Genomic DNA, 27231 nt, shown 5'->3' with positions numbered 1-27231 from the left:
GGTTTCTCAAATAGGAAATTCAGTTTTCAGGAATAATTCAGAACTAAAAATCTGCTTTCTGTAGAACTGATGTTAGTGTCCCATGCCTGCTCCACTAGTCACAGTCCTGTTTAATCACTGAACTGTCTGCCCCTGTCCTAAATCTGTGTAGGGAAAAATAATCCCCTTGCAAAACTAAGTGACGCTTTGAAGAAAGTTAACATGTCGAATTTGTTTGTTTTCCTCGTGTTACTGACGTTTTATTCCTTTCAGATTACAGGCATCTGCTCACCAAAAGGCTTTAGCCAGAGACCAGACGAATGAGGTCAGAGATTCCACTGAACCAGGAGAACCTGATTCCTCCACTCTGAGCTTAGCAGAGAAGTTGGCCTTATTTAACAAATTGTCCCAGCCGGTCTCAAAAGCGATTTCTACCCGAAACCGAATAGACATGAGACAGCGGAGGATGAACGCCCGCTACCAGACGCAGCCGGTCACGCTGGGTGAGGTGGAACAGGTGGGTGCCCCGCGAGCTGACTCCAGGCAGCACACGTGTTCTTACAAGGGAGCAGCGCAGAATGGCTCTTAGGTTAGTGATGCCATCAGGGGGACCTGCTGGCAGACCGCGTCACCTGTAGGTGATTTGGCAATAACGTCATTCCTAAGAAAGGTAACCGCGGCAAGCATGCTTCTCTTTTCTTGTTTGCCTAATTTGCTTACCGAAGTCATCTGGAGTGAGCCCCTTTTGGAGAGAACAAAATAGTACGTACAACCTGCCTTTCACCCAGGCAGATTTTGTTTAACGAGATGTGTTACATAACTACGTCCAGGAATGATTTTTCCACTAAGATACGCAGTGATACTGCATCAAATGTAGTATTCCCATTTATGTCAATTCATAAAGCAGGATTTATACAGACAGTGTTTTTCAATCACCCTTTTGCTTTTTAACTGTGTCCCTCCCAGGTGCAAAGTGGGAAGCTCATTCCTTTCTCACCCACCGTTAGCACGTCTGTGTCCACCGCGACATCCACAGTCACTCCGATGTATGCTGGGGACCTTCGGACGAAGCCCCCTCTTGATGACAATACAAGTGCCACTGACTATAAGTTTCCTTCTTCACTAGAAAATTCAGACTCTCCAGTTAGAAGCATTCTGAAGTCACAAGTTTGGCAGCCTTTGGTAGAGGACAGTGGAAACAAAGGGATGTTGAGAGAATCTGGAGAGGCAGAAAGCAAGAGAGCTCTGGCAGGTAGAGACACTGGGGTGAAGAAGTGTGGGTCCTCGGAGGAGGCAGAGCCCACCCACCCCGTCTTTAGCAGAGTCAGGGAGGGAGACATCCACAAGGAGCCTAGATGTGCTGAGCCGAGGAAGGGGAGCCTGGAGCTGGCTCGTCCGTCCAGCGCCCACCTCGCTGATGAGCTGGATGGGTTTTCCACTGTGAAAACGAATGCACAAGGGAACGCAGACCTGAAGGACAGGCAGCCCTTTGAAGAGAAGGTGGACGTGGAGAACGTCATAAAAAGGAAGTTTTCTCTGAGAGGTAAACTACTGCTGCTCCTAAAGTGTTAGAATGCAACTGGGTTTTTAGTTTCTGCTTGACTTGTTGCATGTGTTTGTGATTGCTTTTAACTAAATTACAAAGGTAGTTTACAACTAGGATTGGTGGAAAGTTCAGTGTGAATTATACTCTTTGCCCAGACTTCTCTTCCTCCTGAGTCGGGCATTTCCAGTGGGTGAATCAAGTTTTAAGCAACAGAAGTACCTGAAGCCCTTTCACAGGTCTTGATAAGGGTTTCTGATGACTTGGTCACATCAACTCATGACACCCTTGTGAGCTGCTTGGTTCTTTTGGCCCCTTTTAAAGTTGATGACCCAAAAGGTCCAGGGCTGGGTGAGCGCAGGAAATAAGGGCTTGAACCTAGAATGTGGATTCGGAGACTCTTTCCTTCCACACTCTGACTTGCAGGCAGCAACTATACAGCAGGGGACTTTAATCCTCTTTCTACCTTTGCATAAATGACACTGTGTACATTATAAGAGGGGTTTGGGTTTGTGAATATGGCACATTTGAGATGCTGAAGTGTTACTTTGGAGAAGTGGCAGTGTTCTGCATGTAGTGAATAGTTAAAGCTGACTTCCTGTGTCTTGCACGTAGAAGACAGACCAATTGTCACACAGCGTTCTGCTGTGTGGGGCAATCGGCTGGGAAGTTTGGTTTTCCCACAGAGCATAGCAGGCTGCAGATTTGCATAGATCCCAGTGGGTTGGGTGACCTGCCGTGTGCCCACGGATTGAACTCCCAAGCGCTGCAGCGCGGAGGGATGAATAGCTGGAAGGATGTTTGCCCGAGGAGTAAGTGCTGATGTTGCACCTTTCCTTCCCAGCAGCAGAGTTCGGGGAGCCCACTTCCGAGCAGAAGGGGGCTGCTGCTGGGAAAACAGTCGCTCAGACCGCAGCCCCTATGTCCTGGAAGCAGCAGGATTCTGCAGAACAACTGCAGGAGAAGCACTGCAAGAATCCGTGCGCAATGTTTGCTGCTGGAGAGATCAAAGCTGCAGCGGGGGAGACCATCCTGGACTCGCCCTGCAAGACCATGTCAATTAAAGAAAGGTAATAGGATTTGCCCACTGAAAAGTAATTCCGGGGGGCAGGAGCTTACAACTTGCTTTTAGGGAAAGATCGGGGTGATGGGCAGAGAGGTGAAATCACAACTTCAGGCACACAGGGGAAGTGCCATTACACTAGCGTAGCCCTGGGACACCGCAGTGTTTGAGAGTAAACTGCGTCTGCCCCGCTCTGGTCCGGCAGTGCTGAAAGGGCCGTTTCAGACTCAGATGAGGAAACGAACAGCAGCAGACTTTTGCTCGCCTCATTTGTTTGGCTTCTTTGTCCCACTTCCTAGTTTATATTAAATTCCTTGGCTGTTTGTGACGGGAGCTGAGATCTTGACTGTCCCTTTCGGATGCACACGATGCCAACCGAGCGAGTGCACAGACTGAGTGTGGCTTGGTGTCAAATATGTGCAGAGGGAAGGAAGATAAATTTATATGTAGGGTAACGTATTTGGGATGAGAATCCAGTTTTGTTTACTTTACAGAAAGTAAAATGCATGCCTTTTCTGAACTCCAGTTAGAAATTTTATACCAGGTAATAGCTATGAAAGATTACATTTGAGTATCAGATAACACTGTAACCTCATTTCGTTCAAAAGAATGGTGTAGGGTTGAAAGGACATGTTTAAATGGGACAGATGCAGAGAATCGGGACTGAGTTATTTTGGGGATGGATTTGCCTTGTTAACCCTCAACCACAGTCACATTAAGCAGCGAAAGACTCAGTAGTGATAGGAAAGCTCAGCGAGGAGGTCACGGCCCCACCCCAGCGACATCAGCAGAACCGTTTGCACCACGTGCAGGTTTCCTTGCTCTGCCAGGCACTGACTGCTGATTTTTCCAGATACATTTCAAACTGCCTAAGACCATGTATCAAACCACAGTGGAGTGTAAGGACTTGATGGGCCTCCCTGAACCCACCTCCCGCCTCTCCCCAGCCGGTGAGATTCTGCCCTCCAGGGGCCATCTGCAGTCCCCTGGTGTCCCTGGGTGCCCTCCCGTCCCTCTCCTGTGCTCTGTCCAGTGGGGGGCTGTATCCAGGTTTCCCCAGCAAACTCCAGGCTCCAGCCTTGCAGCTGGGTGATCTCAGCCACTAGAGGCTGCAGGTTTGCGTCCGAGCAGGGACGGAGCCCTGCTTCCCCTTCCCTCCCTGCTTTTCTGATCTTTGATTCGCCCCCCACTTACCAGTCACCTCCTTCACTCACCAACCTGCAAACTAGCAGGACCAAGATCTGGGATGAGCCCTCCTCACTGCTGCTCAGCCCTCTCTGAAATCCGCGGGGTGCCTGTGAGTCTCTGAAACGAGGGAAAGTTTCTAAAGAGAGAGAGGGGAAAAAAAAACACTTAAACCACTTATGTAATATTAGGGGCACTTGGTTGGCCTGTCCCGTATTTGACTCAAGTCCTGGCTGCTATGGGCCTGAAGTCCTTGTTGTCACCAAGCAAGGCTTGCAGGGCAGAATTCCCGGCCAGCCTGGTCCAGGCTGTGGCAAGAGGTGGAGACATTTCCTGGGGTGGCCTGGCAAGCACGTGTCCCGGTGGCCCCAGGTCAGGCCTCGGGTGAACAGGGAACGTGCCAGTCCCTGGGTTCGCAGCCTCAGACTGAGCAGATGCCCAGTCTCCCAGCACCGCAGCCCTACAAATAGCTCTTGGGCTTGGCAGATGTTAAAAGTGCCAACAGTTGTTTGAATCGCACAAGCCGGAGTTTGGGCCCTGGGTAGGGCCAGACGTTCAGCATCCCGACCCTCCCAGAGCACGGTGGTCTGCGGTGAGCTCTCGGGCCGTGGGATCGCATTGGGAAAGGTCTCCTGCTTTCCTTAGCATCTTGAACACCAAGCAGGAAACCTAATGGGACAGGAATAACACATGTAAGTTTTGGTGTGTGTTATTTTACAGTCGTTCATCATTAGCACTCTATCAGCTAGGGCTGGGTCCAAGGACCATGTGGGCTCAATTGAAGCACAGTTTCTTCCATGTTATTCTGCTTACTCTGTAGTCTTTGGAAGTCCTGAGTGAGGACCCTGCCAACACATCCAGAAGCAAAATTTCAGGGTTGTGGAATGGGGGAGTTCTTTGTAGGCCAGCCCATGGGGTGAGGGGAACATAAGAAAGCCCAACAACCGTGCTATTCCTGAAGCAGCGGGACAGAAGCATGCCTGGTCAGCTGAATACTCAGGCAGTGGAGCGGGCTGTGCACCAGGAGGCAGGGGTCACATGCGCTTCTCTCCACCCCCAATGTGCAGTGTGACCTCAGTCAACAACATCTTTGCCCTGCGTGTGCCCGTGTCCCTTGTCTGTCAGAATGGGGGTGACGATGGCCAGTTCCTTAGAGGTTGCTGTGCAGACCTGCAGGCTGGAAGGCGGACTGTGCCGTGATTCTAGATCCCACCATTTGTTTTGCTCTGAGTCAGTTTTGGATTCCTTGAAGCAGCCACCAGGGACCCGTGCAGATATTTAGGCAATGCTGTCACTGCTGCGGACTTTGGGAGCTTCTTTTTGAGAAGATCTTCAAAGACTGTAGCTTGTTAGTTGTAATCAACAAATCACGAGGGTGAATTTGATTTTTTTTTAAATTCTCTTAAATCATTTGGAATCCAATTGCATTAACAAGGTGGAGGGTCAAGGTGAGGAGCTCCTGGTCTGTGGTGGCTGTAGAGATGAAGGAAGAGACAGAAGCTGGTTCAGAGGACCGTTTGCAAGGCGAATATCAGTGAGACGAAATTGGAAGTTCTTCTTCATTTGGATATTAAAGTACTGACATGGACAGTCTCATTTATTGATGCTTTCAAACCTTTAGTACCTCTAACGCAGCATGCAAATCCTAATTATTTCTTTCAATGATTCAATTTTGTCAGATTCCTTTCTCTTATTAGAATAAAACCGACTCGTTCAAAATAATTGGGAAAAAGCTGGCTCTTAGTCATTATACAGCAGGAAATGCTGCAGAGTGAAGAAGTACCGAAAGGAATTTAGATTTTGTGTTCGTGTATACAACACTTGCCACTTGCAGAGTGCTGTGAAACATCGTAGAATTATAGAATTTAGGACAAAATAGGACCTCAAGCCAAATGGGGTCTGCCAGCACTTGAGGTCTTTTCTTCCGTCACATAGCAGAGAGTGGAAAGGAAGGGAGAGAAGAAAGAGACTGGAGAAGGGGCTGGGTCCAGAGTCCAGAGCTCCCACCTCCCTTGGAGAGTCCTTTTATTCATGGCCTCCTTTCCAGTTTTGGACTGAATGAATAGACAAGTATATGGTATGATTATGTACAAATTCGTAGATGTAAATGGATTTTTGATTAAATACGATCAAATTTATTTTCTTAACAAAACTTTTACCATATGGTATTTTCACCCCCTCTCCAATCACATATTTAATGGAATAAGGAAACTTAGAGGAAGGGCCCTTAGAGAGCATCTGGTCCAGTTCCTGATATGACAAATAAGCACCAAGGTACTTGGGTGAAGTTCATGGCCAAACTGTGACCAGAGCTAATGTGGTGCTGAAAAACACACGTTTACGAATTATCAGTGATGTTGGCGAGACCCGGGTCCATCAGACCCGACACAAAGCGAATGGGGTCTAATCTCTTTCCCCTAATCTTTCAGTCATTTGAGCCTCAGCTCAAATGAGTTTAATGATCACCACTTGTTTTGCCTTTTTTCTCTCCCATGTTTGTTTGTCCAACTTAAATGCCTGAGACTTTCTCATTCATTATAATACATTTAGCTGAAACAGCCTCATATTCATAAAAAACAACCTTTCATGCATCATAATATCCAAGCAAGTTTATATCAAGTCACGCCGTGGATGAACTAAAGTAGGTTAGGTAGCAATCTCCTTAATTAGATTCTTTATATATATATATCTTTCCCTTGAGGAAAGTTGAAGTAATGATTTTTTAAAAATGAGTTTGTAGAAAATAGTTTCTGTCTTAAGAAGGTGGACTGGAAAGACCAAGTTCATCTAGGAAAACAGCAGGGCTAAGAACACAGGAAGAGAAACAGTCATAAGCATCGAATTTTACCCTTAATTGAAAGAGATGATATTAAGAGATTGTAAGTGCTATGTAGCTTTATGTTTTTAAGCCCATTTCCTCAATATTTTCTGCAAATTACTACTACACAGCCTTATCCTTTAGTGCTATTTCACCAAGTGACCAGAAGGGGTCGCTAGAAGACATTGTTCTCTGGGGACAGTTACCTTTGTCACTTCCTTGCTCCCAGCCCAAGGGCACAGAAAAAACAGCTGTCCCTTTGCTGGAATGATGGTGCCTGTTTTATCTGGCAGCTCGGACTCCAGCTTTGTGTTTCAATCAGCTGTAAAATCTTTGGGGCCACCTTAGAAAAGGGACTGTATTATTTTTCCAAACATGTTGTCTTCAGAATAAATGAAATTCCAGAAGTTACAATGAGGTCCCTGTGGTCATTTATTGGCCAAAGACTTCCCAGGTCCCTAAATTACGGTTTCGCTGCAAGCGAGAGTCTGGTGCTGAACTGCTTTTGGCTGCGTGTTTCCTCTTAGACTGGCGCTGCTGAAGAAGAGTGGAGAGGAGGACTGGAGGAACAGGCTCAGCAGGAAGCAGGAGGGTGGCAAGGCACCCGCCACCAGCAGCCTGCACATCCAAGAAGCCGGGCAGCCACTCACCAAGAAGGTAATGTTCTCCCCCTCAGGAAAAAGCATTGGCTCTAACACACGCTTGCAAGTGCGTCCAGGAGATGAGCATGTGTGACTTGACTAACCCCTGCTCAGCGAAGCGCTGTGCATTCTTGCCCGCGGGCACACACGGAAAGGCTGTCACACAGCCACTGCAGTTGGTCGCAGGGTCAGGTCTCGAGCTGCTGTCGTACTGGGGTCGGCCTCGCACACATACTGCGCACATGAGCAAGTGCCCAGATTTTGAAACGTGCGCTTTGTCTTCAGTTTAAAACCTAAATGAAGCCTGGCTTTAGCACGTCATTAAAGCCTTTATAATGAAAAAATTTAATTCACCGCTCACAGCTTATAATTTACATATAAAATATGGACCTGAATTTCCTACTTGGAGATTTATAAATGTAAATATACAAAATAAGGACATAATTGTGGCCCATGAGTACCCAGTTCACAATTTTAAGCATGTTTCATGAGTAAGTGTGCCTTTTATTGAGAATGTACAACAATGTATGTTATGAGTTTAAATTAAGTAGTGCATGGTGTCTATACTAGCAAGCATTTCATATGCGCAAGTATTGATGAATAGTTAAATGACAAATGTAATGATGTGATTTTGACCAGGTAGTGTACACTTGCAAAGCTGATGGTGACTTACCTGCTGATGGGCCTAACAATTTGCAAACTCACACTCTGGCTGAGAGTAAAATGATAGACTGATGACACACTCACTGGCCAATTTCTAGGATTGAAAGTCTTCAAATAGAAAAGAACAAAATGCTTCCAATTGGATGATCACCTGGACCCCTTCTAGTTCTAAATAAGTTAAGCATCTGTGGAAGAGAGAAATTATGAATGTGATCTTTATTCATTAGGAAACTTAAATAGAAACAAGCTGTGTGTACAGAACTGTGGTCAGGATTTCCTACACTATTTTATATGATGCTTCTGTGTCTTCATAGGTTACATTGGAGAAGTAATTTGAATTCTCTTTTTTGATACATACATGGTGTTAAAGATAATAACTGAAGACATTTAATCCTCAGCCATTTGTAAAGTTCTCAGATATAATGGATATTTTAAAAGTATACACAGGTGCATACTTTTTTCACACACCATGTGAAATTTAGATGTCAAGAATGAGATCCCAAAGTGAAAAAAAACTGGGTCCCTCAAATAACCTATCCCCATTGCCCACAAATTTTATTCAAAAGAATATTGAAATCATTGGTTCAAATGTAACTTTAACACACACCTCATTAGCAATAACCTGTAAACTAATATGCCATGGTGCCACGCAGTGCTGGATACCTTGTTGGTCATTTTGGAAGGTAGGAAGACTCCCTGGCCCTTCAGGAGCTAGAAGTCTCTTGGAACCAGGTGGAAACTAAAATGAAGCCAAAAATCACAAAGAAAGGAATCTGTATTCCTCGTAAATGGTGAAACAGGTGCACGACCCACTTAGGAAAGTGAGGGATGATCTTAGGCAGTAAAAACCGGAAGGCTTTGAGTGGAGGATGAGATCTGAACTTCCTGAGCACATGGGCTAAGATTTGTGTTTGTTTGTCTGTTGAGACAGGGTGTTGAAACAGGGTCTCACTCTGTCGCCCAGGCTGGAGTACAGTGGTGCGATCATAGCTCACTGCAGCCTCCACCTCCTGGGCTTCAGTGATCCTCCCAAGTAGCTCCTGAGACTATAAGTGCCATCCCCGCTAAGTTTTTTATTTTTTGTAGAGATGGGGTTTTGCTATGTTGCCCAGGCTGATCTCAAACTCCTGGGCTCAAGCGATCCTTCCACCTCAGCCTCCCAAAGTGCTGGAATTACTGGCGTGAGCCACCATGCCCAGCAGACTAAGATTTTTAGAAGGCAAGAGATGCCTGATTACTGCAGGTACCCTTGGGGTAGAAACCCAGCGACCCAAAGCACTGGGGCTCTAAGCACGATTTGGGCTTGAGTGTGAAGTGCTGCCTCTGGGGTCATGGATGCCGCTGATGCTGCAGCGACAGCGAGCTCACGATTCCTCCTCCTCCTCAGTGGCCTGGTTCACTTTGGCCTGAGACAATAAGCTCTTTGAAGTTAAAATAAGCTGATCTATTTTGGGCCTTTGTAATGACATTGGGAAATCTCAAGTTCTGTCGGGCAGGTGGTTCCAGATGGCCTCGGGCAACCCCTTGATCCCCGCCTTTCTGAGGGCTGGCCGTGCACCTCAGCGGCCCTTTTGCTGTGCTCAGATGTGGCAGGTGAGGTGCCTTGAACCTGGGCTGCCTCAAGGCAGTCCCCGAGCAGCCAAGGAGGAGCGCTTGACACGTCACCACTGCTTGCTGGGTGTCCGCATGCGGCCTAGGAGAAGGCGCCCGGGACACTCAGTGCCTGCAGGCAGAGCTCGCTGCATGGGGCTGCTCTCGCTTGCTGAAGGGAGGTGCCCGGGACAGCAGGTGCTGGAACTTTCCATCTTTACCAGCAAGGGCGGACAGGAGCTGGCTTTATGGTCAGTTCATTGCTTCACCGTTTCTAAGTTCCTTTTGTGTGCGGTGAGCCTGGGCCCGGGAGTGGCAGCCTGTGGAAGCACAGCAGGGGCAGGAGCTCCGGGGAGTCCCTGCGAGTCCCTTCCGTGGCCCCGGGAAAGTCCATGCAGCGGCACTCCTGGTAACAATATAACGTCAGCCCCTTAAGTAAGTTTTAAATTTTCTAGTCACGTTAAAAAAAAAAAAAAGTAAAAGGATGCCTTGAAAGTCTATAATTGTTTTGATTCTGTCAAAGGGTTGGTCCCAGAAGAAAACAGTGTGAGGTACCCTGAGCAGCACCGGCCCTGGGTCCTCACGGTAAGGTCGCCTTCGCCCGGGAAAAGATGGAGGGAACCTAAGCTAGAGTTTCCTGTTTTGTGCTAAAAGATAAGCCTCTGGGAGTGGGACACTTGGGGGCAGTTCCCTCCTTTCCAATCGTATCCCCTAAATACTAGGAGGATTGAGGATTTGGGGCTCAGGAGCACTAATTAGTTACCTGGCCGGCTCTGCCCTTCCCTACGTTCCGGTACTTTCTCTCTCTCCCCCCACCCCGCCCGCTTTCTCATCTTTCTGCCGTTGTGGGTTTACTCTAGGTCAGTGCTGACCTGACTTGAACACTCCTGCTTCTCCTAACGGTCGTAATTACCTCCTAGGGCGGCACAGCCGCTTGCCGGGCAGGCATGGCCTGGCCACAGCGCCCGCAGTATGCACAGCGCCGCAGTATGCACAGCGCGACCTGGGTCCGTGTCCCCCAGAGCAGCTCGCTCGGCAGAGACAGGCAGGCAGGAGAAATGCAGTGAAGCAAAGGCAAGGAAGTGGCTTGGCCGGAGTCTCTGCCACAGCTAAATTGCAGTTCCATGTTTGCTCTCACCAAGTAATTCTTTTAACACCAGCCCCGTTTGGGCCTGTTCTACATGGGCGCATATGTGGTGACTCCCAGAGTTTTGTGGAGATGATTATTCAGTGTCTCAGACTTTTTCCAGGAAGTAAGAATCCTTTATAGAGTTGCCATGAAAGCCCATCTATTTCTGAGCTCCAGATGGGGATTTGCTACCCTACTGTGCTTCAGAAGTCACGAGGTCAGTGAGTCCACTGAGATCTGTGTCTTCCCCAGAAAATTTGGGGAAGGTAAATCCGCCACATTCTTGTTCTAATTGTCGCCAAAAGGGAAATTCCAAACCGCAATTCAGGAGAATGAAGTCACTTTAGAGAGTGAGCTTGGGAGGGAGAGAAAGGCTGATCGTGTGGCCCTGAAATCACAGGCTGTCATCCTGCTGCGGGGGAGGAGGTCGCTTGACGCGTGTGCCATGCCGTGTGTGAGCATGTGCATGCGTGTAATGGGACCCAGCACAACCTGCTTGAAAATGATTGTGATGCCCTTGTGAGCCTCTTCTCTTCCGATACTCTGCAATGTTTCCTGTTTGTTTTAACCTGTAGGAAGAAGGAGGATTTTCAGATGATAATGCCCTTTCTAATCTGCTCTGGGTAAGCCTGACTCTAACATAGGCGTCCTCTAGGTTGTAGCCAGAGCCACGCCTCACGTGAGCCTCCCTCGTGTGCACTCCCTGCTGGGTTTCGGTTTTCTTATTTCTACGCAAGGTACAGCCTTTATCCAGGATGGAGAGCTGATCTTGTGTCCTTAAATTATTTTTTAATCATGTAATTAAAATGCTTTAAAGAAGATGGTATTTTATGTTAAAATATTTAAAACTGTCAATGAAGTCATGGTTCCCCTCTCTGTAACCGACTATGTTATATAAATTATAATAACTCATTTAATGACTGCGTAAAACTGACACAACTATATTTACTGTGCTTGCATGGATTTATTTTAGCATTAGCATTCAAGGAAAAACTTTCTTGAAAAGAGAACTGAAATTGCAATGAGTCCGATTAACATCCTGTTAGAAAAATCATGGTTTTGTCTCTCCTCCACCCCCCAACCCCACCCTGCCCTGCTCAGATAAATCTTCTCTTTTCACCTTTAATCCTCTTGCTTTGCTCTATAGGAACCTGTATATGCTTCTACTTATTCTCCTGCTATACCTGCTGCCCATAAACACCTGTCTTTTGTATCTGTTAATCAGGTGAGGAAATGCCTAGTGAGCCTCATTGCAATTTCTGTGCCGTAGGGAAGAACTTCTCTTTCATTTGGGGAAGTAACTCCTTCACTGTGTTTCACTGGGAGACGGGGAGAGAGAGAATGTGTGTCTGGTGTGTGTGTGTAAGAGTGTGCATGTGTGTGTGAGAGTGTGCGTGTCTGTAAGAGAGAGAGAGAGAGTGTGTGTGTGTGTGTGTGTGTGTGTGTGTGTATTTAACCAGATCTTCATGTATTTAGGGCCAGTCGCACACACTGCATCCCTGGCGCTGACTTTGAGGCAGACCTGATGCTACTCATTCACCTCATAGTCATGAACTTGTTTAAGAGGAAAGTTTCCCCATTCAGTGTCCAAGCTTTACATCCTAGGTCCGGTCAGGAGCCTGAAAAATGCACTAGAGTGTCTTTGTTCCAGCGAAGGCCGTCCGACATGAGCCGGTCCCAATGGCCCTATTGAAATGAGATACCATGGTCCCCTGTCCCCTGCCCCGTCCTCACTGCCCCGCAGCTAAACCCCACCCCAGAGGGAGACCTGGCTGGGGCTGAGACTGTGGGTGAATGAGGTGGGATCATTTCTAGAGCTGAAAGGTTAACAGTGTTTTCATTCTCCTTGGAATGTTCATGGTGTCAAAAATATCCCTGCCAAGTGGCTGCATCCACTTTTCCATGACTCGCAGGTTCTCCTCTCCCTCCGTGGGGGACCTCACCCAGTCACTTCCCTCTCAGGGCCCCCATCCCCTCATCAGCTGGCGTCTGTTCCTTTAGGACGAGGCATCGTGGCGGGAGAGGCTCAGGGTTTCACACAGGAAGCCGATAGGGGAGTCTGGCATCCTCCTGTCTCCATCCCACCTCCTCCCGGGTGGCAACTCCGTGCCCCTTCTGCTGCTGTCCTAGGTTCCTGTCCCCGGACATTAGACGTGCTGGTTGTGAGAGCCCAGGCCACACACACCAGACATGTCCACCCCAGGAAAGAGGCTGAAATCTGAAGCAAACTTGCTGTCCATCACGAATGGGGAAATGAGTTGCTGCTTCTTTTAAATAGCTAACATTAAGTTTGAAAGGAAAAGATATATTATTGAAGTCTTTAAGTGTATACAGTCGGCCCTTTATATCTTCCAGTTCTGCATCCCAGGGAGGATTCAACCAACTAGGGATCAAAAATTACTTGAAAAAAAGAAAAACCAAAACAATTAAAAATAACAGTACAACAATAGCAATAATACAAATTTAAAAACCAATGCAGTGTAAAACTATTTACTTAGCGTTTATGTTATATCAGGCAGTACAGGCAATAAAGAGACAATTTCCCGTGTGCAGGAGTATGTGCGTGGGTTATATGCAGATGCCACACCATTGGCGTAGCTTTATGGTAGGTCTGGAAGTCGGCTAGTGTCAATCCTTCAGCTTTGTTCTTCCCCTTCAATATTGTTTAGGCTATTCTGGGTCTTTTGTCTCTCCACGTAAACTTTAGGGTCAGTTTGTCAATATCTACAAAATGTCTTCCTGGAATTTTGATTGGGATTGCACTGGATTTATAGATCAAGTTGGAAAGAACTGACATCTTGACAAAATTGAGTGTTCCTATCCATGAACATGGAATATCTCTTCATATACTTTTAAGTTTAAAGAAAAATAACTTTTGCCAAAGTCAGTTAGTTTATGTTTTATCACTTCAAAATTAAAATTTCAAAAAAATTCTATATTTTTACTGCATCACAGTTTTCCCAGTTGCATGTAAATACTGTATCTCCCAGTTATGCAGCACGAGGTCATCAGCATTCTCAGAGGTCGGGTTACTTCTTTCCTCTAGCAGTGCTGGCATCTCAATGTTCAATAAAACAAAGGTACAGCAAAGAAAATGGAGCATTTAAACAGCACACAGGCTCTGTCTCAATGAGCCATTTGTCTCGGGATCAGCCTTCAACACAGTTCTCTTCTTCCTTGAATGCCTCAGGGCGGTACCAGAATAAGATTTCACTTTATTTCCCTCCTTTCATCTTAGGAGCTGTAGGTGATAACAAGACTGGATCACAGTCACTTTGAGGTCTGAGCCTAGACCTGTGATCTTGTCCTCATCTTTTGTTCAGGCCACTTGAGGCTGCATGCAGCGACGAGGGACTGAAATCTCTCCAAAGGAAGGAGCGAAGCTAAGTTTCTTTAACAGTGTGTGTAATCCTAAGTGATGCCAGCATTTCTGAAAACTGAGAAGTACTACTTTATCACTTGACCTCATTTCTATTACTTCACATGTGCTCTTATAATTTCTTCCTTTATAGTTCAACTAGATGGAAATAAGATAAATATTTAAAAGCCAGATGACAACATTTTCTTTCCATGAAGCTCTCCAGTTATGGAAGAGTTTTTCCCTTAAATCTGCCCTCATGCTGATAATACACATTAGTTCTGCTCTCACTAGATCACATCCCTGTGTGAGAAACGTTAAGTGGGACTGGCTGTGGTTTCCCGGCTGGGGTGCAGAGAGAGGCGTTCGCATCCGCAACGCTGTGTAACCTAGACATGTTCTTGCTAACTGATCCTTTGCATGGTTTTAAGGTGTGTCTTGCCAAGTCCTTGTCCATCCTAGAGAGAAGACCCTCCTCTCTTCCCAACTATTTCACTACCCTCCAATCCACACTCAGTTCTTGCTCCCCCCTCGCTGTCCACCTCCCCCCACGTTCATGGGATCTGTGTTGAGAAGAATGTCAGGCAGCCGAGAGCTGCTGCTCCGGTTCTGCCCAGCTCTCTCACTATTCCAGTCAATCCCAAACATCTGTCAGCTAAACCAGGAAGTGGCACGACACTTACTACCATCCACGTTATGTCCTTCTCTAAATGAGGAAAGGAAAACTTAGAAGGGGAAAAACAAGACAATAATAAAGTTTTAAGCTAATAATAAAAATAAATAGACAAAGATATCCATTTGTTTTCACATTTTGAGTTCTAAAATACAATAGTGACTTGCGATGAATTTTATTAGATTCTTCAGAGAATAAACAAACTGTGTGTTCCTTACACCGTGGTAGAGCCGTGGAAAGCCAGAGAGCAGGAATTAGGGGTCCCTAAACCCCACTAAGTAGCAAAGTTAAGTAGAAACTTCTAGAGAAACAAAAGTTTTTATGTTTAATATTATTTAGAATGGAGTAAAAAAAAAAAATTCCTTCGTGACCTAGACCTGACAAGTGAATAAAGGTTTAAATTTTGAAATGGTTGAATCATCCCGTCCCATACCCTCACATGCACGGAGGAGCTCTCGGGAAACCCGAGTGCTTTGGGAAAGGAAATGGTTGATCTGAGGATGCTATTTTCCTGAGTCATCCACCACGCCCACTACCCCACCCTGGACTTGGGAGACGGCTTAGTGAGTTCACTTCCCTTTGGGGAAGCCAACTTTCTTGGCACTTTGTACATCTCTTGGAAGTATTTTAAGCCAAGTTCTGCATTGGTTTGATTAAAATTCACTCCTGAAACTGCATTTTCAAGGAAAACTTAAATTTTCTTTCTTGAATTTTGATGAAGTCTTTTCGGTGAGCCAACCTCCTAGTTTATTTGATAAGGGAATGTGATTCAGAAAGTTACTCGGAATTCAGGGCATCCCACCAAATCATGATTGGAAATGTTAAGGAAAATGAGGTTTTTTTTAAAAAAAATTTTTTGTACCTTTTTATTTTGATAAAATGTAAAACTTTAGTCCCTTCCTGTTGGTCCTTAAAGGGAAGCTAATTTTCCCTAATACAAGGGCAGGTTGTGGAGGAAGAGTCCCCAAGCCACCAGGATGTATTTGCCTTGGGGCTGTTGGTCCTCCCCTAGTGACAGTGGAGGGCCTTCGGGCCACTTCGGTCTCTGGTGACTTCTTGTCCAAGGAAAGCGCCCTGTGAAGGGAGAGGAGCTGGGGGAGCTGCCAGAGGAGCTGAAGAGTGCTGGGTGGTGGCTGGAGCAGGTGCGATGGCAGAAACTGCGATCCTCAGTCCAAGAGGAGACTGGGGCGAAAGCAGAGGGCCAGCCCTGGAGGCCCTGGCCCGCCCCGGCCGTGGGGCACTTCCAGGGCCAGCGGGGAAGCTCCTTCCGCCCTTCGGCCCTGCAGCCCCTCAGCCCCACAGCACCTGGGCCTCTCCCTGCTGCTCGCCTGGCCCTAAGCGCCCCTGCAGACAGGGTTCTGTGGTACAAGGAGAGGTGGCCTGAATGCAGAGGGAGAGCAAATGCTGTCCTATCAGCATTTGAGGACCCCCCACCGCGTGTCACCCACTACTGTCAATCCACATTCCACCCCCTCCCCCACCTCACTCCTGCCTCCCCACCCGCCCTGAGTGCCCGGAGCCCCGGCCTCCGCCTCCTGCCCTCCGCCCCAGCCACATCACCCTGCCCTGGCCCGCCCTGCGCTCCTCCTCCTTTCCTGGTCCCCTGCGTCCCCTCTTGCTTCTCCCCCTTTGCCTTCTGCCACCCGAAAGCATGTGGCCCAACCGTAGGCCAAAGGAACATCACCAAATGGCTTGGAAGGTGCGGAGGCAGGTGTCTCCAGAACCCCAGTTAGAGACTTTTGAAAGCATTTTTAATGTCACTGGACATGTAGGTTACGTCTGCAGCATAATTCATCCTCCACGTCTGCTATCTCATGGCTCAAAGTCACTCCATGGGCTGAGCTGGTTGTGTGACTGCCCTTGTGGCGTCACTGTGGCAGGGAACAGCGTGCCGGCCCCCAGGACGCCTTGCCGGACACCCTGCCCCATCGGCGCTGCTGCCTGGCGCTGCCTGTGTGCCTCGTGGGCTCACGTGGAGAACGTTTCTTGGGTTGATCTCATCCTTTGTGAGCACAGGTGGATAACAGTCTCCCAGTTTACTGAGTCTAACTAGCTGGGCAGCATGGAGCCACCCCAAGCCCTGTAGAGTGCAGGGCAGGGAGACCGTCTCTGTTTAATCGTTTGTGTTTCCAAGGCATGATTTCGGTTTTACAGAGTCCTGAACACGTGAGTGAGAGGACAAAGGTTTCAACCCGAAGTCTCGGTATTGTTAATGGCCTGGAAAGGAGGAGGCCAGACCCATTTCAAATAGAACATTTTTGGGCATCTTTGGACAGCATATGACTCCTCTTGGTTTGCGTGCTTTTTTCACGGATGAATGCTGCAGGCGAAAATTCACACGTCTACCATTTCTTTCTCCTGTTTTCTGTTTTGTGTGTCTCGTCAACAGCGGGTCACAGAGAGTCGAGAGAGCCAGATGACCATTGAGGAGAGGAAGCATCTGATCACCGTGAGAGAGGAAGCTTGGAAGACCAAAGGCCAGGGCGCAGCCAACGACTCCACCCAATTTACCGTGGCTGGCAGGATGGTGAAGAAAGGTCAGCGTGTGCGTGTGTTTGTGTACACATGTGTATGCATGTGCACTCTGTGTATGTGTGTGCACGCGTGCATATGCACACTGGTAGGCACGCTCAACCGTGGAGGTGATGGTGGCATGTGACAGCTTAATTTAAGAAAAACAAGCCACGGTCTTCTTACATGTTTAAACTTACTGACAGCGTGGAAATGTTTTTTGGGTACGTTTTGGGAGCTATTCCTACTGCATATCTTTTCTTCATAAATAGTGCCATCTTCAACGTAACACACATAACTCACTTTGTCCCTGTTTCAAAACTGCCCCGTTTGGAAATAGAGCGCAGTGGTAGGTTTCAAAAGCAATTGCAAATCTGCTACCAAATCTTGGTCTTTTCCCATAATTTCTTTTAAATTATTTCTATTGATATTTTCTCATAACCTGGCAACCCCTTCCCCCAAGTGAGCCTTTCCCAATAAGGAAGTTTACCTCCTCTCCCTTTAAGGTTAATTCCTAGGTCCCTTTCCATCGAACTGGATTTCTCTGGCTTACAGAGCCCAGTTTCCAGATATGCATTAATAGATGGTAAAAGATGTGTCCAGGTCCAGGAAGGGGGAGTTCCCTGCTGAAGTTCCCTCCCTGCAGCTCGAGTCTTAGTGCTGATCTGAAGACGGCATTCAAAGACGTATGAAATTGACATGTCACATGGTTAGTGAAGTCTCAGAGAGCTTTGAGGCTCCATGGGAGCATTCGGGTCTTTTATTTCATACTCTGTAGGAAATGGTTAGAATCTGGAGTCCCTTTGTCACCAATATGCATAGACCTTCATTTTCTAAGCTATTATTTAAAAGCATATGTCCTAACTTAGTAGTAAAAGTTTTCACTTTCACTTAGTCTTCACATATTGTCATCAGCTTTATAGGTTTAGCTTTCCTTTTCACCAAAAACTTCTGGGATCCTGGTTCTTAGGAATGGCACCTAACTCATCGCAGGCACAAAATGAATGTTTGCAGAAGGAAGAGGGGCAGGAGGGGGAAACCCCAAATTGTCTCACTCAGATCTCAGCAGAAGAATCCTTTCCCACAAATCTGTTCTCTCCTCGCCTTGGAATTGTCAAAGTACAACAGAAGATAATCTACCCTCCCAGGATGAGGTAGCATTTGACTGTTTTCTTCATCAAATCACAGAACTGTGTGATCATCTTTAAACTACTTTAACAAGATCCCCGTCCTGTGTTCTCAAATGCATACCCTTAGGCACAGATTGGTTAAAAAGAACTAGAGCTGAGAATTTGAACCAGGACTTAAATTTTCCAACTTCTAGCGTGGACTTTTCTCCTGACGACTTTTTGCTTTGGTTTCTTTTTCCTTCTCTGGTCTTAAAAATTGTGATGTGTTTGTAAGGGGACTCTTACTACCAAATACCTCTCCCCCTGTCCGCACTGATGGCAGAGAAAGTGGGTCGCTGTTACACAGGTTGGAGAAGGAATAGTTTCTATTACTCAGTGGATGAGTTGGCTTTCACATTTTCCCAAATAAATTGGGAATTTTTTTTTTTTTTTTTTTTTTTTTTTTGAGACAGAGTCTCACTCTGTTGCCCAGGCTAGAGTGCCGTGGCGTCAGCCTAGCTCACAGCAACCTCAGACTCCTGGGCTTGAGCAATTCTCCTGCCTCAGCCTCCCGAGTAGCTGGGATTACAGGCATGTACCACCATGCTCGGCTAATTTTTTCTATATATGTATATGTTTTTAACTGTCCGTATAATTTCTTTTCTATTTTTAGTAGAGATGGGGTCTTGCTCTTGCTCAGGCTGGTCTCGAACTCTTGAGCTCAAACAATCCACCCGCCTCGGCCTCCCAGAGTGCTAGGATTACAGGCGTGAGCCACCGCGCCTGGCCGGGAATTTTTATTTGACATGCTATGTGGCTTGCGCAGGAAATAATTTTCTTGGACTTTTAATCTAATGAATAAACTGTGTCCTGTATTTCCAATTATTTGTTACCGCCTACTGGGTTCCATATTTCACGGGGGTCATTATGCCCTTTTGACTTGCAGTAATGTGACGTCTGACTCACGCACCCTGCAGAACGCAACAGCTCCTCCATGACAGCCACGCATCCCATCCCAGCGGGCCACCGGGCACCAGGGGTCGCCACTGCCCAGGGCATCGGGGGGCACATGGCCCTGATGCCCACCTGATGTCCACGCTCTCGCCCCAGAAACACCTCTTCTCCCTCAGCCTCGTGAGGCCTTTCTCCCTTTTCCATGTCCCTGGATTCTGGGTGATAATTAGCACCCCACAAGGCTTCCGTGGCATTCTACAATTCTCCTGGAAGAAGAGTATTCTCAGTGCACCTTTGAATAAGAAAGATGTGACAATGTTCCCAAAGAAAGTAGGCGACGGGTTATTGCATCGAGCATTCATTGAAAAGAGGTGCAGGGGAGGGCTTTGTTTTAACATTTTGTCACTTAAGTCTCTGTGCCCTGCACCGCTGCAGAAGACTCCTGTCTGTGGCTCTCTGGCTGGGAAAGAACTGTGCCAACTCCGGGAGCTCCTTCTTTTTCTTTCTGTAGTGCCACTGCCTGAAGGGTCAGCAGAGGGGGCCATAGCAGCAGGGTTTGCCCAGTGTCCCCATGGAAAAGGGACAGGTTTCACTGGTTGCTTTGGAAACCAGCCTTCTGAGTCTGTCCTGTTTTATTAGCTTCAGAGTTAATGACCTCTGCGCTCATGAACTCTGCCGAAGTCTCTAAAGCGCCCTTTAGCGGGTGATGCCCTACTGCCCTGTGCTGTAATTCCAAATGCTACTTATCTTTATCATCTTTCCAGAAAGTTTACTTTCTCACTGATATAAACCCTTTCCAGGTCTGGTAATTGAAACAAATTTTAAAACTTGTATTGACATCATCAATCAAATACATGTACATGATGAGAAGCGCTTCTAGACTATCACGTAAAACTTAATTTTTAAACCACTTATTGGTATTTTTCCTTAAATTTTTTTATGTTGTAATAGTTACCTCTCAAACTCACAGGAGGAAGGAGCATTCATTCATTCATTCATTCATTTTTTCCTTTTAAGTCGTAGTGATTTGCATGTCCTCCAGATGTTCTTCCAGGGGTGTGTAGAGTGGCAGTGTCATCTGGGGATTTCACATTAAAGATGAATGCAAAGAGTATTCACAGCTCCCTTCGTTTTTTGTAAAATACACTAATTACTTCCCTTTCCTATCCCCTTTACTTAGGTTAGGATAAAATACTCGCCTTTCTCTTCATTGAGTTTTCCTGTTCCAGCCAGATACCTTCTCTCTACTGGAATTCCTTTCTTGCCCTTTCATATGTCCCTTACCATTTGCCCTTTTAAAAATTCCCCACCCTGCTTCTAGATAAATCTAACATAGAAGAGAGCATAGCTCCAGTTTCCAGCCACACCCGAGATGGGCAAGGCCCTCCCACAGCCAGAGTTCAGATGTATCCTCCTCTGCGTCTGTCGGCTGAGAGGCCAGCACCCCCGGGGTACTGTCTGTGCGATGCCCCCAAGGCCACCAGCCCAGCCTGGAGGAAGATGCCAGTGCTGGGGCCAGCCGCTGGCTGGTGGGACACAGCTCACTCTGGACTTGGGATGGTGCAGATTTATCTTCTCCACAGCCGCCCCTGCCCTCCCCACAGGGCAGAACTTACACCTGCTTCTGCTCAAGTCTACACGTCATGGACTTGTTTTCCACACCTTCGTTGTTCATCTGGGACGTCAGCTTGGCAGCTCTTACAGTCCTTGGAAATGATAAAATCCTGTCTACCTTTGCAGTTGTCCCCCGGAGCTGTGGTAGCGCCGAACGCACGTGTGTGTGTGTGTGTGTGTGTGTGTGTGTGTGTGTGTGTGTGCGCGCGCACACGCGTGCGTGTGCGCGGGCACGTGCATAAACTCCGACATGCTGTGCAGTCTACACTGGCACACATGGGGGTTCCCCAGGTCCTGGAGGTTTCCAGACATGATCCCGACAAGCTCAACAGCCCCTTTGCTTGTCCTGCAGGTTTGGCATCACCCACTGCCATAACCCCGGTGGCATCTCCCATTTGCAGCAAGACCAGGGGGACTACACCGGTTTCCAAACCCCTAGAAGGTAAGTCACCAGGCTCCCGACGCGCCAAGGAGTTTCTGGCCAGAGGAGCCCTTGGTGATGTGTTCTCACTGCTGGTTTCTGCTCACCTAGATATTGAAGCCAGACCAGACATGCAGCTAGAATCGGACCTGAAGTTGGACAGGCTGGAAACGTTCCTGAAAAGGCTGAACAACAAAGGTACATCCCAGAAGTCAGAAGGCTTTGCTCTCAAAATCTCTAAACCCTAACTCTGTCTGCTTTTTGTCCTCAGCTAAATTGTCTTCTTTCAGTATGTCTTTACCAGTTCATACTGTCATCATTATCTTTGTTATTGCCTGTCAAAAATGAGGTTTTGGTCATGACTGTTGGGATTATCAAGCCCTGATTCACTTGCTGATGTACTCAGTTAGGGTCTCCCAATAACACAGATACTTATTCCTGAATCTAAAACCCTTGGGACAGTCACCCAGTCAGAATTGTGAACTCAGCCATTTCACTTCTAACCCCGAAAGCAGATACCCAAAATCAACATGATCTCAGGCTGGCCTGGCGAACTTTAAATTGTAGGTATCAATTTCCAATAAGGTAAAAGCTGGGCGGGGTGCAGTGGCTCACACCTGTAATCCCAGCACTCTGGGAGGCCCAGGTGGGAGGATGGCTTGAGCTCAGGAGTTCGAGACCAGCCTGAGCAAGAGCAAGACCCCATCTCTACTAAAAATAGAAAAAAAATCAGCCAGGCAACTAAAAATAGAAACAAAAAATTAGCCCGGTGTGGTGGCGCACAGCTGTAGACCCAGCTACTTGGGAGGCTGAGGCAAGAGGATCACCTGGGCCCAGGAGTTTGAGGTTGCTGTGAGCTGTGCTGACGCCACAGCACTCTAGCCCGGGCAACAGAGCGAGACTTGGTCTCAAAAAAGAAAAAAGAGTAAAAGCTGATATTATTTCTTATAATCAGAAATGATTTCTAAAAGAACATTATGATAAATGTTAGAATAAATATTTCAATATAAAAGTCAACAAAATATACAAAATAAAAGAATAATATGCAGAAATAGCCTTTTGTCTCTTGACAAAAAGATCCAGTACTTGAAACTTATCAAATTCTAGGCCCTAGGAGTCCTTACTTTGACAGTGATCCTGAAAAGGTTTAAAACAATACAAACAACCACTATTAAACAGAAATATTAAAGTATAATATAATAACTAAGCTGGCTAGACAAGGAATTGAAACAATCAAAAAATTTATTTCATACATGTAACAGTGGCCATAACCAAATCCAACCGTCCACCTGTTTTTGTAAATAAAGTTTTATTGGAACACATCTGTGCCCATTTGGGAACCTGTTTTCAGTAGCTGGTTTTGCACTACGATGGCAGAACTGAGTAGCTGCACACAGGCCCCATGCACCGCCCCCACCCCGCCCCATGCAAAGCCTAAAATATTTACTGCCCGGCCCTTTTTGGAAGAAGTTTGCGGACGCTGATGTAGAGTGAGGCTGGTGCTTCTGCCCCCAGTAGAAACAGGCACCGATTCAGAATTACTTGGTGGACTTGTGAGCAGCAAAGGGAGCCTCCCTCTCTTCCACCGTTTTCCAGGGCAAAGTTTGCTCAGGTGGGACGACCTTACCTGAGAAGTCAGGTAAGGGCTCCGGAGGCAATTGCAGGACCTTCTATGTCACTATCGTGTCCTTTCTATTCCTGAATTTAGGGGAGGAAATCATTCTTAAAATGTCAGGAGAAACACTGGAGTCATTGTTTCATAAAACTCTCACGTTATTTGCTTGTGTGTTGACAGCTGGTGGCCTGCAGGAAACAGTCCTGACTGTCACCGGCAAATCTGTTAAAGAGGTGATGAAGTTGGATGATGACGAAACCTTTGCCAAATTTTACCGCAACGTGGATTCTAATGTGCCGAGAAGCCTTGTGGAGCTAGATGAGGACTTTGATGTGATTTTCGATCCGGATGCACCCAAGTGAGTTACTCTGGTCTCTGTCTTTCTTACCCTGGGAACGGCCTCCTCCGCGACCTCTGCGTGCACGTTCGCAGGGATGTCCCCCGGGTTACCCTCTGCGGTGGGGCCTCATCCCAGCCTGCGGTCACTCTACAGCCAGGTGCGGTGCTGTGGGCCATAAACACTCAGCCCCCAGACCAGATGTGCTGCGGACAGACCACATGTGCCGTGGATGCTTGTCCTGTCCTGTAAAGATGGTGTCACTGGATTTTTCACATAACTTGAACATTGTTTTGCAATTTTTTAGATTAACGTCACTTAGCAGAGATTTCTACACGTGTCTTTCATCTGACATGTTGAATTCTTACTCAGAATTTTGAAAAATATTTAGATTGACATGGGCTCAAATGAGTACAACTAGCTAGAAAATCAGTAAAGAATGTTGCTGAGCTCACAGTTGTGCATAAAAGCAACAGAACTGAGGGCTCTCTCAGCGATGACCAAGTCGAAGCATCTCTCTTTCCATGTGAGAACGTGACTAAACCACCTAAGAAAAGTGACTCACGGCATTAGGACCCCTCCAGGGGCCAGTGCCAGGAAACGTCCCAGGTCAGACTGGCGTAGAGAGGTTTGCAGGCTCGCCAGCGGAGAAGCGCAGCTGGCAGCTCGGGCTCTAGAAGCTTCTTAGAACACAGTCATGGTCGTGGCTGTTGTTCTGTGGGCCAGCCTCACCCTGTCGGATGCCGCCCTCGCCCTGGGTTCACCGGCTCCGGCTGCGCCCTGGACCAGCCCAGCCCGGCAGCTTCTCTTGCTGGGAGTCCCAGCAGAAGTTCCGGGTTGGCTTTCAGGGCTCCGGCCTGAGCCCAGGTCCATCCCTGTCCAGTCGCTGTGGCCAGCGGGGTAGAAGGCACTGACTGGCCAGAACTGGGTTTCTGGATCCCTCCAGAGCCATGGGGCGGTGGGGTGAGGGGGGTTCCCGAAAGGAAAGCCCGGGCGCTGTTATTCCGGGAAGCAGAGAGTGTCCACTGGGCAGGCTACACCACAGCGGCCCGCAGCACGGACGTGCTCTCCCTGCAGCTTATCAGAGGGACCGTCTCCTCCATCATCATACGTTTCCTGTAAGCTGCTCCTGGTACATTTTCTGCATTTTTCAGTTTGTTTCAATTTCCTGCCTTAAAAAAACCCTTTGGCATTTCCCACCTTGAAATAATATTTCAGGTATTTGCGTATGTAGTTATTTAAACCGTTTCTCAAACGTCTCCCCACCCAGCGTCATTGCTTAAATTGCTTCATATGATAATTTAAACCTGTATCTGCATACTTACACACACGTGACGCGGTGTACAGAAAGAGGCCCTTCAGGCACAGAGATCTGTGCAGCCGGCAGTCACGATGACAGCAGCGTCTGCGGGGAGATCGTGTGACGGGGGTGTCCCCACCTCTCCCAGCCTGGGTCCCCACCGCGGAGGGTCTCGAGAGCGTGGGGTGGTCACAGGTGGTTTGTGGGCCTGTTTTATTGCAATAGATTCTTCCAAATAGTGGTTCCTTTTCAGAGACGGACAGTGGGTGGTGTGGCGGCTCGTGGCAGAGGAGGAGGGAACAGAGGAGCCGTCACTGGGGGAAGGTTCAGTCGAGAGCAGAGAGGACTGGCTGGAGGAGCAGGCGTTGAACACTTGCTGCACACAGGAGCAGATGTGGGCATCTGGCCCCACAGGGAGCTGGAACACGGCGTGGCAGGGAGAGGGCAGGGCGCCCCCTCCCGCAGGGCTGCCGCGCAGGGCCCAGCTGTCCCGGCCGTACTGACGCCCTCCAGGCAGAGGCCGGGGGGCTCGAGTGAGTGGGGGCATCTGGGGGTGGCTGGGACTTGAACTCTGGGGACTCGAATCTTCCCTCCAAGATGCTGTGACTCCACGTCAGGGGAGTGGCCATGGGAGGAGGAGCTGTAAGATTTATAACGAAATCAGGAAATAAAATTGTGGGGTCCAAGAACCGCACATAGCCAGGTGTGGCTGGTGTCAGACCGAGATGCCTCTGCTCTGCCCCGCAGACTGACATCTTCCGTGGCCGCGCACAAGCGCGCAGTGAGGCCCAAGCGCCGGGTGCAGGCTTCCAGAAACCCCGTGAAGATGCTGGCAGCACGAGAAGACCTCCTGCAGGAGTACACCGAGCAGAGGCTGAATGTCGCCCTCATGGAGTCAAAGCGGATGAAAGTGGAGAAGAGTGAGTGTCTGGGGCCCCCAGCAGCTGCAGTGCCTGGGAGCTGGTTGCTCAGTTATTTCAATCATGCCTTGCTTTCCTGCCATGCAAAACCACTCATGAAATAAAAATGAGTGATCTTGCACACACACACACACACACACACACACACACACACACCTGCCTAGACATTGAAGCCTCGCCACAGAAATTCTTCCAGGTGTATTATCTGTTCATTGGTTAATTTGAATTATCTTGTGCTGAGTTTCCTTGCACGAGGCTGGAGAAGGATGTTCGTGGATGCTGTAGTTCAGCCCATGTTCAGCTCTGTAGAGCCAAACACAGGAATTCTCCACTTAAATTCATTCAACAGTATGGCTGGGTGCGGTGGCTCACGCCTGTAATCCTAGCACTCTGGGAGGCCAAGGTGGGTGGATTGCTCAAGGTCAGGAGTTCGAGACCAGCCTGAGCAAGAGCGAGACCCCCATCTCTACTAAAAATAGAAACAAATTAGCTGGCCAACTAAAATATATATAGAAAAATTTAGCCGGGCATGGTGGCACATGCCTGTAGTCCCAGCTACTCGGGAGGCTGAAGCAGGAGGATCGCTTGAGCCCAGGAGTTTGAGGTTGCTGTGAGCTAGGCTGACGCCACGGCACTCACTCTAGCCAGGGCAACAAAGTGACACTCTGTCTCAAAAAAAAAAAAAAAAAAAAAAAAAGTAAAGCATTTGATCTTTCATGGAAAATAGCCCAAATCACTGCTTTTTCTAATCCTAGATTTTTATATTATTAATGCATAAACCAATGCTTTCCAAACGGTTCTCGGTAAGACCTTCAGCTCCTTGGTGGGATGTCAGTTGGGTGGGTGGGGGGGTGTTGGGAGTTCTGAGAAGGGGGTTCCGGGCACTCGCTCCCACTGTAGGCCGAGCCACACTGCCTTTATCTGCTCTGTAACGTGGGTTCCTGGTTCTGAAACAGCAGTGTTCTCGGCAGAGGTGCTGGCACCCGTAATCTTGATATTTTGAATGTTCTTGCCATAATTTTCATTTTTCTGTAGCACCCATAAACCTGTTTCCTAACATTTTTCTTAGAAAGATAGTATTTAGATGATGTGGTTGAGTCTTGATTATAGCTGGTTTACTAAGAAAGCATATTTCAAAGTCACTATGCCATAGGAATCATCAGGTAGTGTTATCTGTCTTCAAACCTAATCCCAGCAAAATGATTTTCTGAATGTCTCTCCAGCATGTACATTTTTTAGAACAATAAGTTGGAGAAATAAAGGATGGTTGGCACAAATTTCACATGCCGTTCTTCTGCCTCCACCCTTGGGGACCTGGGATGGCTGGGTGGCCTGCACCGACAGCCCAGTGACTTGTGGTTGCCGCCTGAGTCTGAGAGCCAGGACAGGACCCCAAGATACCACCTAGCTGATCACTGTGCCTCTAGAGAAAGGTTAGAACCGAACCATCCCTGACAGTGTCTCCTTGTCTGCATATAAAAGGCTTTTGGTGAAGACATCTAGTAGCCGTGCTTGGGAATACAGTCCGATGTCTAAAGGTTGTTAGTGTTTATAACAGCTTTCCGCGGAATTGCAGCAAGTGAGTTCAGCTTCTGGGTCATACTAAAGTAGCTGCTGGTCCACATTGTCACTCAATTCCCTCAGTTCTTGTCTGTCTGCGTGGCGAGGGGTGACACTTGTCAACAGGCAGTTTATACTCTCAGTACTGTGTCTCATTTTTAACTCCGTGGTTAAGCGTTGAGCTGCGTGAACTTTCTGGTGGTAAACGTTGCCCTTTCGACTGACCCTCTTGCCCCCCACGTTGTGTT

General features: G+C 47.7%; 1 protein-coding gene across 11 annotated transcripts in view; it reads left to right on the top strand.

Moving 5' to 3' along the window:
• The window catches only part of SVIL (supervillin), a 137772-nt gene that overhangs the window by 86434 nt on the left and 24107 nt on the right, over positions 1–27231 (top strand). For 6 of the 11 annotated variants that reach the window (XM_045532822.1, XM_045532853.1, XM_045532868.1 and 3 more), the window contains 10 exons: positions 253–496; positions 946–1522; positions 2367–2592; positions 7116–7245; positions 11187–11234; positions 17032–17179; positions 21183–21272; positions 21363–21449; positions 23047–23224; positions 25251–25423. In XM_045532822.1, coding sequence (XP_045388778.1) covers positions 253–496; positions 946–1522; positions 2367–2592; positions 7116–7245; positions 11187–11234; positions 17032–17179; positions 21183–21272; positions 21363–21449; positions 23047–23224; positions 25251–25423 — 1901 coding nt within the window. The remainder of the gene's footprint in view (positions 1–252; positions 497–945; positions 1523–2366; positions 2593–7115; positions 7246–11186; positions 11235–17031; positions 17180–21182; positions 21273–21362; positions 21450–23046; positions 23225–25250; positions 25424–27231) is intronic. The other 5 variants (XM_045532843.1, XM_045532861.1, XM_045532894.1 and 2 more) reach the window with 2 other exon arrangements.

The sequence above is a fragment of the Lemur catta genome, chromosome 1 (genome assembly GCF_020740605.2).
Source record: "Lemur catta isolate mLemCat1 chromosome 1, mLemCat1.pri, whole genome shotgun sequence".
NCBI classification, from domain to species: Eukaryota; Metazoa; Chordata; class Mammalia; order Primates; family Lemuridae; genus Lemur; species Lemur catta.
This window is presented reverse-complemented; position numbering and strand designations above follow the sequence as displayed.